This window comes from Pituophis catenifer, unplaced genomic scaffold (genome assembly GCF_029215685.1).
Source record: "Pituophis catenifer annectens isolate HBS135680 unplaced genomic scaffold, rPitCat1.0.hap2 SCAF_1, whole genome shotgun sequence".
Lineage (NCBI taxonomy): Eukaryota > Metazoa > Chordata > Lepidosauria > Squamata > Colubridae > Pituophis > Pituophis catenifer.
The window spans coordinates 182979296-182995497 of record NW_027256881.1 but is presented as its reverse complement, the minus strand read 5'-3'; the positions used below and the strand labels follow the sequence as shown (position 1 = coordinate 182995497).

Genomic DNA, 16202 nt, shown 5'->3' with positions numbered 1-16202 from the left:
ATCAGTTAAAGAATTGATGGCTGTGATTTCACATTGTTGCAAACAGATGATAATAGAGTGGTACTTTGGTAGTCATCAGTACATGGTTCCGGGAGGCGCAATGAGTACCAAAAATAATGAGTACTAAACAAATTTTCCCCATCACTTCAATAAGTCACAAGACAGATGACGTTGGCAAGTTCTAGTTTGTGTGTTAAGTACCAAACGAGTACCTGGATAAATTTTTTGTGTAAAAATGTATTGAGTACTAAATTGGATGTGTTTCAAAGTAGTTGAGTACCAAGGTACCTCTGTATTAAATTTATCAGACTTGAACTCTCTAATCTTGCAAAAAAAAACAAAAAAAACCCATGCTGCTTGGAACAGCGTATGTTTTTAATGCTACCTTAATAATTATTAGGTTCTTTGTTAGGACTTGAGTTAATAATACAGCATGGAAACGGCATTGGTCACGTTGGTTGATGATCTCTGGAGGGCTCGGGCCAGGGGTTGCTCCTCTGTCCTGGTCCTGTTAGATCTCTCAGCGGCTTTTGATACCATCGACCATGGTATCATGCTGCACCGGTTGGAAGAGTTGGGGGTGGGAGGCACTGTACTACGGTAGTTCTCCTCCTTTCTCTCCGACCGGTCGCAGTCTGTGTTGACAGGGGGGCAGAGGTCGACCCCGAGGCCCCTCATATGTGGGGTGCCGCAGGGGTCGGTCCTCTCGCCCCTTTTGTTCAACATTTATGTAAAGCTGCTGGGCAAGATCATCCGTGGTTTCGGGGTGAAGTACCATCACTATGCTGACGACACCCAGCTGTACATCTCCACCCCGGACCACCCCAACGATGCCCTTGAAGTGATGTCCCGGTGCCTGGAGGCCATACGGATCTGGATGGGGAGAAACAGGCTCAGGCTCAACCCATCCAAGACTGAGTGGCTGTGGTTTCTGACGTCCCGATATAGTCAGCTGGTGACATCACTGACTATTGGGGGCGAATCATTGGCCCCCACGGAAAGGGCTCGCAACTTGGGCGTCCTCCTGGATTCACGGCTGTCTTTAGAAGAGCACTTGATGGCCGTGACTGGGAGGATTTTTCATCAGGTTCGCCTGATCCGCCAGTTGCGTCCCTTTCTAGATCGGGACTCTCTACACACAGTCACTCACGCCCTCATCACCTCTAATCTGGACTATTGTAACCCTCTCTACATGGGGCTCCCCTTGAGGTGCACTCGGAGGCTCCAACTGGCACAGAGTGCGGCCACGCGTGTGGTTATGGGAGCAACATGGAGTTCCCATGTAACACCTCTCCTGCGCGAGCTGTACTGGCTCCCGGTGGTCTTCCGAGTGCGCTTCAAGGTTCTGGTCATCACCCTTAAAGCGCTCCATGGCTTAGGACCTGGTTATCTACAGGATCGCCTGCTACCACCAATAGCCTCCCATCGGCCAGTACGCTCCCATAGAGAGGGGCTCCTCCGGGTGCCGTCGGCCAAACAATGTCAACTGGCGGCCCCTAGGGGGAGAGCCTTCTCTGTGGGGGCACTTACGATCTGGAACGAGCTCCACCCGGAGATACGGAGGATCCGGGATCTGCGCACCTTCCGTTGCGCGCTTAAGACTTTCCTATTCCATCAAGCTGACCTGGCCTAAATCTTCTCCCCTTTTTAAATGTAAATTTTTAAACTGTAAATTTTAATTTGTTTTAAATTATGGGGTATTTTAAATTCAGCCAAATTATTTAATTCGTTTTTAATTCATTTTAAATTTTTTGTATTTATGTGTTTTATCTCGTGGCTGTTCATCACCCTGAGTCCTTTGGGAGAACGGCGGTATAGAAATTTAATAAAATAAAATAAAATAAATAAAATAAATAAGTTTCCACTCATCTTAGACAAATCTACAATGACTCTAATTGTAGATTACCCCTATATAGTAATAATAATTTGCTGTGACAGTTCAGACTTATTCAAACTCTAAGATAGTTAAGAAGAACTGTAAAGCAAAAAAAGATAAAAATATGAACAAAATGTTAACAGATTTCTTGATACTTTCACATTTCAGCTGAACCTAAAACAAGAAATGTAAGCAATTTAAAGAACAAAAGTTACCGTATTAGAACTGGAAGGTAGACATGACAGAAGGAAGGATACTTAGCAAGAATATCTAGGTTCGCAGACTTGAAGTACAAAACATAAACTAGACTTACTTTGATTTCCTTTTCTGGTTTCTTATCTGCTTGATCCAGTTCCTTTTGCTTACTATTTCTTTCCCTTTTTCTACAGTTTGAATAACACTACTTGCCTCAAAACTGAATAATAAAATATGCATATGTAGCAATTCACTGCTTACCTACCAATATTTCTCAATCAGCAGATTTATATTGCCATTGTCTCTTGCCTGATAAGATTTTGAGAGGATATAAATTCCAGGGAATACTAAAACTCATTGCAAAGATGCTAAGCATTCCTCTAGAAATGTTACACACATATATACATTCTGTGTTATCAGAGGACTTACGTTCCATGAAATAGGGACCAGGTTCAATTCGCCATATGATCTGCCCTTTCTGTGTTCCAGTCACACCACGGTTTTTGGAATCCCAGAAATTTGCTGGTGAGTTCTCATCTGAAAGGGGGAAAAAAATCTATTAAAATATGACATCTATATCTTAGTGTTATGGAAATTAATTCATGTTACAACAACTGAAAGCCTGAAACTTTGTTTATTTCAGCCACCGATTGCAATGGATGAATGAACATCTCCCATGGAAACTTCCCTAAAGAGTTAAAATAGCAAAATCAGTATCAAGATAAATGGATAAATAAATATAATATTTTGCATTTCAAGGATGATCTCTCTCTCTCTCTCTCTCACACACACACACACACACACACACTAGGTAAGATCACAACTAAGATTTAATTAATCTCATTCCTCTGAGAGCAAATCTGTTCATTCTCAGTATTTTGGGCAAATGAAATCACTGTTTTTTCCCTAAAAAAATCATTGCACAAAAGATTCCCCTTTGACAAAGCTCAAAATGAATAATGTGCCAAATATAATAGAATTCCTCCAGTTTTTAGACAGAGGAAGGAAATGTTTATATTTTTACCACTTGCCGTAGTGACTCTGAGTGACTAACAAAACCTTACAAACATCAATCAACAAAACTAAAATAAAAAGCATTCTGCTCAGCTACAAGATCATCCATCCCCAAGAAAGGCACATCTAACTTTCCAATCCAAATGAAAAAAGGGTTTTAATGCTTTCTGAAAGCCAGCAGGTTTTGGGGCCAATAAAGTCTTGGTGAGAATCATTCCAGAGGGTGTATGCTATACCTTTCCAAGTTAGACTTTTTAGATCTAACTAGATAATATTGACACAACAAAGAGACTGGGGCATGCCCAGCCTGTGGAAGGGACTATATAATTGGAGTTATATAGTTATATAATAGGCAGTCCAGCAAATAATCCAGTCTTGTGTCATGTAAGGCTTTATAAATGATAATCAGCACCCTGAATTGCATGTTGTAACCTATTGAGAGATATAAGCTTGCAAAACAGTGATGTTTCATGGGCATGCCACAGTATGCCCATAACTACTCATGAGTGGTCTTTAAGGTCACCACATAAAGCACACATTGCTGTAATCAAGCTGGGAGATGAATAAGGCATCCGTGATAACAAGTAGAGCCTTCTGGTTTATGAACAGGAACAATTAGCAAACCATTTGAAGTTGTGCAAAGGCCCTCCTGGCCACAGCTGCCACCTGCACCTCAACAAGAGCCAAGAAGACCCTTAAATCGATGCTTCTGAGCAGGGTAGTAAAGCCTCCTTCTTAGATATGACAAAGCAGCAACTTGTGAAATGTTTCACTAAAGGCATAATTGTACTTCAGTATTAGACGGTAAATCCCTCTGCCCTGGCATACACAAGAGCCAGCAACAGCAGCAGTTTTCTCGGTTGAAGCTCCAGAAAAAGGCATCAAAAATAGTAACAGAAGGCATTGCTTGGTCATTAGAAGTTCACTACTATATGTACCTTTCAAGGTGGGAGCTCCCTGCTAGTCCATAATCTTTTCTAAATCATAATATACCGTAAATGTGTTGATGAAAAGATTAAATTGTTCCAATCTTTGAATAGTTTTGGGGAGGGGGATTTTTTTCTACTGTTTTTCCCTAAGGAAGACTTAGGGAAGAGATTGTTTACAGAATATGCTTGGAAACCATATCTATCTGTCCCAGATCTCCATTATATCTGTCATATATTTTCTTTTTATGTACACTGAGAGCATATGCACCAAGACAAATTCCTTGTGTGTCCAATCACAATTGGCCAATAAAAAATTCTATCCTATTCCATTCCATTCCATTCCATTCCATTCCATTCCATTCCATTCCATTCCATTCCATTCTATAGTACTTCTATGAGCTGCATAAAGGGGATTTCAATACATGGATTTTATCAGAGCAGGAATAATGTTATCATCATCTGCCAAAATGCTTGATAGTGGATTGAGTTCTAGAAAGTGAATAAGGTGAGCCTTTTAAGTTTTTCTATTATTGTCACAGATTGACATTCAGGAAGTTAGAGAACGGGGAAGGTAACACAGCAGAGACTTCTCGTGGTTCCTTCATTGTTGAGTATAAATATTAAGACTCTTTTATATTTATTTTAAAAACCAAACATTGCATTTGAGTTCTGAAGGTGTTATATTAATGTTTACTGAATTTTAAAATTTGTACAGTACCTATTGCAGGCATATAAAGTGTTTTTAGATAACTGAGATTTATGATGCTCTGCAGTATTGGATAGTAAATATTTAAAAAGTTCCATTGGCTGAAAGGCCCTTGTGATTCCAGAGAAGTAGAAACCACAGAATATGTGGTTCTTCTCTCCCGGTTCCCTGCACCAATCTTTTGCTATTTACGCCCAGCTGCCATGGCCAAAGCAGAAGCACCTGACTGCTTTTGATGTCTCCTTTTCGGACCCAATTTCTCTAGCAAACATTTAGTACTTTTTTCATTCTTTCTGAAGGCAGCGCAGCTTTCTGAAGGCTGTGCTGTCTATGCAAAAGCGCACTGTCTTTAAAACCTCTTCTTCCAAAGACAGCACAGCTTTGCGAAGATAGCAGTGTCTTCAGAAAGAAGGAATAGAATTAGAAAAGTATGAAACATTTGCTGGAGAAGCTGGGTCCAAAAAGGAGGATGAAAGGTCTGTGGGGGGAACTGGGAGAGAAGGCAGCTGGGTGAATGAATGTTTGCTGGCCTGGTTGCTGGGCTGGACTGAGGAGCAAATGAATGCTTGCTAACTGGTGCTGGGGAGCCATGTGGAGTTGGGGAGAGAAGGTAGCTGGGTAAACGAATGCTTGTTTGTACTTGCTGGAGCAGGCTGCGGTAGCTGAGGCTTCCGGGAGCATTGCAAGCAACCACAGACTTTATTAACCTAGGAGGCTCAATTTGATTTTTTTTGTTTGTTCAATTTCTGTGGCCGTCCATCTCAGTCAATGACTCTGAGTGGCTTACAATTCATGGGAAAGAAATTCTCTAAAAGCATTCACATTTCAAATTACTACTAAAAATGAAAAAGAAACAAATCTGTATTAATTACAAATAGGATGCAAAAAGGAAAAATCTCATATGAAACTGGAAATTGTTGCCTACTGGGTTAAATTAATCTATTCTTTGCTGTCTTCATTGTAAAGATTATCTTGCTGAAGGAAATATTTGTCTTTTAAACTGGATTGACTATATTTGTTTTCTTTTATTGGTATGCATTAATCATGTTTTCAATATCTTATCATAAGAGATCTATTTGATGAGTTTTTCTTATGGTTAAGAATGGTTTGTCTATCGAATAAAAGCCATTTGAATGTGAGACTATAACTGTAGAATGTGTAATCTCTGAATTATAGTCAATAGTTTTGTAGCATCTGTGAAATCATCCAATAAATTGAGAAAAAAACTTGTTCAATATGCAATTATAATTTGGTAAGCCAATTCATCCAAGCATCCTCCAATAATTAAACTCTGGTTCAGTCCATATAGACTATTATTTTTCAAAGTGGTAAGAACTTCCTTATAACATTTTGGCTCCAACATAAATAGCTTTTTGCAATTTATGTAATCCTAGTAGGATTAAACACTAATTAAATTGATTTCCTTCTTTCAGTCATTACCTCCATTGCTATTAAGACTAATGCTGTGAATAAGATGGACAGCAAAGGACCATTTCTGTTCCCAATGGAATAAAATGAATCTGGGGGAGAGAATTTCATTTAATTTGCTATAGAAAAAAATAATTAGGAACAAAACTTTTTAAACTTTAACACACATAGGCATTAAGAGACAGGAAAAGGAAACAATAGCTCTTGTATAACAGTTCCTCTGTGCTTTTTAGTTATACAGTAGCTATATAATGGTTGTAAGAAGAATGAATGCATAATTAATCAATTCCTAAGAGAACAGTGTTCCACTCTTCTTGAAAAGTATTTTCTATACAGATTCTTACTTCTTCTTCAAGGCAGATGCTATCATCACCCTACCATATTAATTGAGCCATAATTTCATTAAGTGAAACTTCATTATTTTTACATTTTTTTTTTAATTTGATTTATATGCCACCCTTCTCCGGAGACTCAGGGCGGCTTACAATGCGCTAAGCAATAGCCTTCATTCTTTTGTATATTTATACAAAGTCAGCTTATTGCCCCCACAACTGGGTCCTCAATTTACCTACCTTAGAAAGGATGGAAGGCTGAGTCAACCTTGAGCCTGGTGAGATTTGAACCTGCAGTAATTGCAGGCAGCTGTTCTTAATAACAGGGTGCTTTAGACCACTGTACTACCAAGGCTCATTCTAACATCTTTAAGTGAAAATTCAAAATAAATACTTTCAAAACATCATCTCATAGTCAGAAATAAGGCAGAAGTAAGAATCACAGAACCAAAGAAAGAGCCACAGAAATATAGCCTAACCTTATTAAATATATACCTGAACCTGTTAAAGCAATGCCAAGATAAACAAATAAAAATAATAATTATAAATAAATAAAATTGGTCTTGGAATGGAGCTGTGAGATTCTAAGTTCCGATTCTCATTTTCACTAGGAGACATTTATTACTTTCTATTGGGAGAGCTCCAGGACTCCATCATCCAGTAGCTGCTATCTTGTATTTTTTTTAGATTTTTTTCATCTTTTTTTCAGTTCACAAAAAAAAGCATTTTAAAGGAACAGCAGAGCACCAGTAGTACTATATTTTCTCTTTAAATGATTGTCAAAATCAATTTATTACAGTTCAGCACATCTTGTAGCGTACATATTATATATACCACTACAAAATCATAATGCATTATTAATTTGAAAAACAAATCTGTCTGTTAACTACTGCTGAACATGTTGCTAAAATGTTGATGTCACAAATGTGATTGTAATCATTTAAAAAAAATAATTAGCATTATTGAATTATCAGGTTCTTATTGGAAGTCCAGCTATTATGATATCATGTCAGCCTTTCATTTTAAAAATTCCACTTTTTTTCCTTTCAAATCTTCTTCACAGCCCTACTTTATGTGTTAATAAGTTCCAGAAACTAAAAAAGACTTCTGAATTGGTATGCCTAGAACTATGCTGTTAAGTTTCTTTTAACAGCATTCTTCACTGTTCTTTTTCTGCCTTACCTGATTTATCCTGTGTTGGGGGTATCATGCGCCAACACCTTTGTTCAAATTAATGTCAGGTTAATTATCTGGAGATGACCTAGCAAGGAAGTCTCTTCTTTATGGTTTCTGTTATCCATATGACAGTTCTTTTCTCCATTTTAAATACAGCTGACTTCTTGAAAAAGGAAACTTGGTACTGTGCTGAACCATCACTGGCATCATGATGAGTTCACTGGAGAAGTATTTCTGCATTTGTCATCTTCCTTTGGAGGATGTTAGATTTGGAGTTCTAAAAATGTTTTTTGAATACTAAAGAAATGTTGTTGCTTTTGATAACAACTGTAACTACAGAGCCAACTGCTTTTGGTGCTCTAAAACATAGATGAAGTAGTTTGTTCTTCAGATTAGTTTATTTGTAGCCACTCCCATTTGAAGGACACAGGATACAAAGTCTCCAGCCTCCCTCAACTTCCTTCCTTTACTGTTTTCCATGGAAGAGTTTGGGAGAATTAATAAACAGGATTTTTAAAAAACAAACATAAACGATAACTGCATTAGTCAGAGAAAGCAACAAATGAACCATCAATCTTTCATATTTATTGCATCACTGCTTTGATATTAGAGAAGTAATGTAATTCTGATCTTCCTGGCTGCTAAATTTCTCAACAGTTCTAGTGTGCAGACACGTAAACAGATTAGCAAATAGAATGTCTCTATTTTAAGCAAGATCTTGGCCTATACATGGTTCTCACCAACACTGCCTAATTGAAGTAAAACCCTGTCAAGGCAAAAGACATTATGAGCCAAACACATTTTATGTTTCAAAGATATCCATTTTGGCTACAGTAGAAAAGAAATGAATCTGTAATATTGGAAACATCTGGTGATCATTAAGGTCCCTAAAATGCTCAAATGTTCCATCAAAGTAATTTCACTGGAAAAATTTTAAAGAAGAAAGCAAAGAGCTTGAATCTTCTGATTCCCACAACCCACCAGTGAGCCAGATTTCCCTGTAGACCAACTGAGAGATCAACAGCTGTGGACCAGTTGGCAAAAACCATCATTTTGTCCAGTTAAATCTACCAGGGAGTAACTGCCCCAAATCCCACACATTTGGGGAGGTTTGTTGGTGGGATGGGGTTAGGACAAGGAGGTGCTGCTCTCTGTAGCAGTGCCAACATTGTGGAACAGCCTCTCTATAAAGTTCAGGCTGGCTCTTTGTTAGTCATTCAGAAACTTTTGAAGACTGAGCTGTTCCAGACATTCTTCCCTGATTTAATGTTGCTATTTTTATCTTTATCCTCACTTATTTTTATTTTGTATGGTTTCACTTTTGTATAGTTGTTTTTATCTCTGTTATTGTGGATGTTTTAATTAGTTCACTTCCTATGTTAAGCCAAGAATCTTTTTTCATTGTGTGGTGGCATAGAAATAGGCTTAATTAATGCTGTAAATACTGTAGTTCTCAACTTGCAAAGACTTGAGCTTTGCTCCTTAAGTAAAGTACCAGCTCGCAAGATGTTTGGGGATACTTTGGCAGATAATAGTCATAACACAATGTATAATTGCAGGGGTCTGCCAAACACAATGTGTGCAATGTGATTTTGACACACACAGTATGCATATCATCTTGTGCTTCTCCTATGCCTACATTTTATTGTAGTATAAACTATATTTCATGTCATAATATGTTTGTCAGACTTGACCTAGCATTCTATAAGCTCCTAATATATCAAGAAAAGAACAGGATAGAGCAGTGTTTCTCAACTTAAGCAACTTTAAGATGTGTGGACTTTAACTCCCAGAATTCCCAGCCAACATGCTACAGATTGCCATCAAACCTCAGATCAAGTACCTTTGAAATGGAACAGTTTCAGACCAATAAAACACAAGTATAAAATTTAAAGGTGCAAAAAAAATTGAAAAAAATAATAATGAGAAAAAATAATAATGAGGGTATCAATTAAATTCTACAAGCCGTAGCTATTGCTAGAAACTTTACAGCTTCTTTCCAAGTTAGATCTTGTCAAAGGAACATCATAATTTCATTCAAAAATAACAACAAAAAAAAGCGTCTTTCAACATGTAAAAAACAAGAAAAAAAATCAAGGAAATAATTGGTCCTTTAGTTGGAGAAAATAGCAAGAAGGTGATATGCAACAAGGAGGAAGCAGAACTACAGTATTTAACTCGTTTTTTACATCTGTCTTTACACAAAGGGAGAAAACAGTCCATCAAAAACAGCACCACAAAAAACAAATTAGGAACACAAAATAGGGAAGAAAATGGTAAGTGAGCACTTGTCTACCCTAGATGAGTTCAAATCACCAGGATCAGATGGATTACACCCCAAGGTTCTGAAGAAACTGGCAGATGAGATCTCAGAACCACTGAACTATATCTTTCAAAGATCCTGGAGCACTGGGGAACTGTCAGAGGACTGGAAGAGAGCTGATGTAGTTCCCATATTCAAAAAAGAGGGGAAAATAGATCCAGGAAACTACAGACCTATCAGCCTGACCTCAATACCAGGGGAAGATTCTGGAAAAGATAATCAAGCAACGAATCAGCAAACACCTAGAAGCAAACAAAGTAATAACCAAAAGCCAACATGGGTTTGTCAAAAATAGATCATGCCAGACTAATCTTAGTGCATTCTTTGAGAAAGTGACAAAATTAGTGGACCAGAGGAATGCTGTTGATATAATTTACTGGGACTTCAGTAAGGCATTTGACAAAGTAGACCATAACCTGCTACTTGATAAAATAGAAGCATGTGGGTTAGACAGCATCACCACCAGATGGATTCATAACTGGCTGACCAACCACACTCAATATGTACTCCTCAATGGAACTGCATCTACATGGAGGGAGGTATGCAGTGGGGTACCCCAGGGCTCTGTTTTAGGTCCAGTACTCTTCAACATATTCATCAATGATTTGGACAAGGAGATAGATGGGGAACTCATCAGATTTGCAGATGACACCAAGATAGCAGGAATAGCCAACACTCCGGAAGATGGGTTTAAGATACAGAAGGATCTTGACAGATTTGAACATTGGACGCTATCTAACAAAATGAAATTCAATAGTGAAAAAAGTAAGTTTCTACATTTAGGCAAGAAAAACAAAATGCACAGGTACAGTATATGTGGCACCTTGCTCAATAGTGGTGACTGTGAGAGGGATCTTGGCGTCCTAGTGGACACCCATTTAAATATGAGCCAGCAGTATGCTGCAGCGGCCAAAAAAGCCAACACAGTTCTAGGCTGCATAAACAGAGGGATAGAATCAAGATCACGTGAAGTGTTAATACCACTTTACAATACCTTGGTAAGGCTACATTTGGAATACTGCATCCAATTTTGGTCACCACAATGTAAAAAAGATGTTGAAACTCTAGAAAGAGTACAGAGAAGAGCAACAAAGATAATTAGGGGACTCGAGGATAAAAATATAAAGAATAGTTCCTGGAACTGGATATGTCTAGTCTTATGAAAAGAAGGACTAGGGGTGACATGATAGCACTGTTCCAATATCTCAGGGGTTGCCACAAAGAAGATGGAGCCAAACTATTCTCCAAAGCACCTGAGGGTAGAACAAGAAGCAATGAGTGGAAACTAATCAAGGAGAGAAGCAAATTAGAACTAAGGAGAAATTTTCTGACAGTCAGAACAATTAATCAGTGGAACAACTTGCTTCCAGAAGTTGTAAATGCTCCAAAACTGGAAGTTTTTAAGAAGAGATTAGATAACCATTTGTCTGAAGTGGTATAGGGTTTCCTGCCTAAGCAGGGGGTTGGACTAAAGACCTCCAAGGTCCCTTCCAACTCTGTTATTCTAAATTCTAAATAATTTCTTGCTCAAACAGATACGGTAGCTAAATTTTCTGACACTTAGGTTTATGAATACCAGACACTATGTGTGATATATGAGCTATTGACTCAACTTCTGCTCTATTCCAGAGTCTAATATCTTTGCCTATAAACTTCATTATATGTAAATGAAGGTAAAAAAAAATCTAGGCATTTAGGAAGGCCTACTTGGGTTACAGATAAAATGACTGCATCATCCACATATGAAAGAATTGAAATAGGACTAGTATAGATGAGTGTGGAAGGGAAGAAATTCTGGCTTACAAAAGGACCACAACAGTGTCATTTAAATGAAAATTAAACTATCATAGGACTTGAATATAGCCCCTATTCTGTTTGAGTATCAGAATGGGGATGGTAAGAAGGTCATTAAAATTGGCTCTAATCTGCATGACAGAGTTTTGATGTAACAAAATAATCAACCTGAAAAAACAATGATCAATGGATATTATGACTGATTTCCTCAACTGTCTCTCACAGTGAGTTAATAAATGGCTTAAATCAATAAGGGTAACATAGAGACTGCTCCCAGAAGGGTGTGAAAATGTAAATGTATAAAACTATATGTTGATATATGGTGGGATATCCTGATCTAAGACCTGCTTGTATGAGAGTCAAAATATTCTCTGAATATATCCAATCTAAAAATTAATGGTAGAGAAATTGGGCATAAACTTTGCTAATTATTGATTATAAGCTGAATAGTAGTTTGTCAGTTATTTTTGCCTTTCTCCTTTCTTATATATTGGGAGAGTGATTAAATTAAGCCCCTCTTTGGCAAGCAATAAAAACATTTAATTGCAGTAGATGGGGGGCAGGGGGGCTGGATAATACAGATGCCCACCAACCAGGATTTATTTTTAATAATTTTGATAAAATAAAATATTGTTTCTGCCTGCCAAGCAGATTTGGGCAGAGTGGGCATGCCCCAGATCCCTTCTATTAAATGTTGCCCTCTGGTGGGATCTGGGAAATGTGCATTCTCTGTCATGGCTCCCACCTCTGGAACACATCCTCCCAAAGATACAGGGAGTACCCACTCTTCTGGGCTTCCAGAAAAATATTAAAAGGGAATAAGATCATAGCATTAAAACATTGGCATTTCAACATTGATTTTGGGTGTCTTGAAGTATGCATTGATCCTGCATCTTCCAGAAAAGGCTATATGGATCAACACTCCCACCCACCTCCCTTTTATGACCCTCATGTCTTTCCTGTTGCTTCTTCCATCTTTTTTTAACTGTATTGACCCCCCAAAAAAATCACAAAGTAATTTGTAATGCATTTGTATTGGTAATACTAGAAGCTCTTTGCTGGAAGCACTCTGGAGGAAATAATCTTATTTTTAATCATATTATTAAAAGATAATATACCGTGTTGTTATCATTTCTGTTTACTATTTGAACTGAGAAATGTTTAATTGTAACATACATCAAGCCATAACTTATTCCTTAATTATTTAGCCTACTGAATGGGGGTATTATTGTTATTTTTCCTCTGATATTCTATGCAGCCTAAGAAATTTCTTCTCAGAAAATCTGGGGACTCACCAGGAGAACAAACCAGTATCACTTCTTAGCAAGCATAGGGGATCTATGCTCAAGGTACTCAAAGTTTTCAAGGAGAAAATTAAGAATTGCTATTAAAGTGTAAGTTACATTCTTTCACAAATTAACTTCAGAAATAATAAAAACTTATTCTGCTGATTTATGTTTTTGTTAAAGCTGGGCACAGACTGGATAAGCAAATTTTGGCATTTTTGAGGACAATTCTTTTCCTCCTTCCAACTAAATAGCTGCACTCCATGAAAGGTTATACCTGTGTTAACATTACATTTTAAAATATGCTGGTAGACAATATATGCCATTCTTTACAACAATTCACTAAAATGCTGCAACTGGACACCACAAAGTAATTATACCTCCTACCTTCCTCAGCATTTCCATGGGTTTATATTTCACATCATTCTTAGCTAAAGAAGCTAGGGCAAATCTATATTGAGTTAATTCTATTTCCTGCCTCTATGCAGTTTTCAATCTGCATTGTGACATAATATGTTGACTGTGTTATTCCTTCCTCCTCCATCTTTCTTTTCTTGTCTCCTTTCAGTGATTAGCTGAGAGATATAATTTAAAAAGGGAGACAGACAAATAGTTTTATATAGGAGTTAAAGGCAGCATAGTAGAAATTGGGGGAGCAAAATAATTGCAGGGACTTGTCCTTTCAATTATTTTGCAGCTAGGAATCAATATTGATTCAAAAGTATACACACACACACACACACACACACACACTTCAAAAAACATCAGGCAAATATTAGCAGCAAAGGTGGTTTCAATAAAATTATGTTTCATTATCCTTTAAACTGACTGCTGAAAACTGGCAATTGAAATGACTGACAAATAATTTATAATAATAATAATAATAATAATAATAATAATCCCACCGGCCAATTCGCTCCCACAGAGAGGGCCTCCTCAGGGTGCCGTTGGTCAAGCAATGTCAACTGACGACCCCCGGGGGGGAGCCTTCTCTGTGGGGGCACCCGCCCTCTGGAACAAGCTACCCCCAGGTATACGACTGATCCCGGACCTCCGGACCTTCCATCGAGCTTTGAAGACCTTCATCTTTCAGCAAGCTGGGCTGGCTTAACATTTTAATGGGTTATTTTAAGGGTAATGGGTTTTAATTTTTGGGAAGCCAATTCGATTTAATTCTGTTTTAAATTATTTTAAATTTTATATTGTATGTATTTTAATTTTGGCTGTTCACCGCACTGAGTCCTTCGGGAGAAGGGCGGTATACAAATTTAAACAATAAATAAATAAATAAATTTTAAATAAGACATTACTAGGTATGCCTTCTTTTAGAACACCATTTTTACTTAAAGGATAATGGCTGCCTTTGAATTCAAAACATAAGCACAACTTCAAAATAATTTTTTGTAAAATTAATGGATTTATTTTCAGATTAAAGAAAAATGTACTATACTAACAATGCAGCATCACATTTCTTTAGCATTCCTTTAATGTAGGAATTCTAACCAAAAGAAGCATGAAATATACTTGTGTAGTGGCCAAAAGTTAAAAAACTATATTCCATCAATATATTCAGTTATAAAATGCAGTAGAAAAATACCAGATGAATTCAGGTTAGACCAAACAGTAACTCTACATTTGTCCCTAGACAAATGTCCGGAGTAAAAAAAACATATTCAAAAGAACCGCACAGATGTCTCTGAGAGCCGAAATACCTATTATGAAGCTAAAAAGGACAACAGGCTTCCTGGAAGACTCAGACCTTCATGGTCGTAAATTATTCTGGCATGAAAAACTTCCTACCAATATTAGCAGTCATTCTTGAAGTGGTTGTGTTGCAATGGCAATGATCCAAGCCAAAGATCAATGTAACTTCAATGTAATGTCCTGACTTTAGATTAGAGAAGTAGATACACATTAAGATTAGATCCCAACTGTTGAATTGATAACCATTCTAGCTGTTATTCATAATTTTATTTTGTATATGCAAAGTGCTGGTGCTATACCTCCCCAAGAGAAATATGCCCTTCTTACTATTATTACTTAGGGACCCAGAGAAAGTATTCAATCCCCAAATTTAAGGCTGTGTTTTTAATAGATGGCGGCTCCATTTTTTAATCTTTCAAGGACACAGAACCTTAAGTCTGAGGGGCTTTCAAATCTACCTGCAAAGCAATGGTTAGAGGCTACCATTTCTAACTATAAGAATTAGTTAAGATCTAACTAAGATTATAAAAATCTAATATTCTAAATTCAATGCAACAACACTCAATTCATTCTTAACATTCTGGATTCAGAAATGGTGTAGGGCCCTCATGGCGAACCTATGGCATGCGTGCCACAGGTAGCACGTGGAGCCATATCTGTGGGCACGCGAGCGTTGCCCTAGCTCATCATGCGCGTGCTGGCTAGCTGATTTTCAGGCCTTCTGGGCCCACCGGAAGTCAGAAAACGAGCTGTTTCCGGCCTCCAGAGGGCCTTGGGGGGGAGGCTGTTTTTGCCCTCCCCAGGCTCCTAAAAAGCCTCTGGAGCCTGGGGAGGGTGAAAAACAGGCCTACCAGGCTCACTGTACCATAAGCAAGGGGAGCACAGGAGGGGGAGTTGTGTGCACATGCACGGAAGGTGGGGGGCATTGAATTATAAGTGTGGGCACACGTGCGAGCAACCCCCCCTCACTCCCCCTGCTTTTGGCACGCGACGGCAAAAAGGTTAGCCATCACTGATGTAGGGTCTCCTGCTTGGGCAGGGGGTTGGACTAGATGACCCAGAAGGTCCCGTCCAACTCTGTTAATCTGTAACCTTCTTTGGCTGTTGTTTCTCACTTGATTCACTATCTCAGGAAAGGTATGGAATTATTTAGAGTTTAATGTATAAGACTGTATAGGATTTTTAAAAAACAGAAGTGATTTGATCTTCTGAAGTACAGTATGTACGCTGACACAGTAATTGTCCAAGTAAATCTAAAAGTTTCAAGAGATCAGTCCAAATATATGTTGTGCTTTAACCTAACCTAATCTCTAGTCTGCCAACAAATGATTTATTTCAAGACTCACTTCCTTTGTTATCTATCATGAGTGTATATATATATAAAAAAAAGTATTCAAGGAAATAACTCCACATTTCCTGAAGGAAAATCAGGCAGGGGC

General features: G+C 37.9%; 1 protein-coding gene across 1 annotated transcript in view; it reads right to left on the bottom strand.

Moving 5' to 3' along the window:
- HECW2 (HECT, C2 and WW domain containing E3 ubiquitin protein ligase 2) overlaps positions 1–16202 on the bottom strand; it is a 116898-nt gene that overhangs the window by 83502 nt on the left and 17194 nt on the right. The window contains exon 2 of the mRNA XM_070956832.1: positions 2501–2608. Within this exon, the coding sequence (XP_070812933.1) occupies positions 2501–2608 (108 nt within the window). The remainder of the gene's footprint in view (positions 1–2500; positions 2609–16202) is intronic.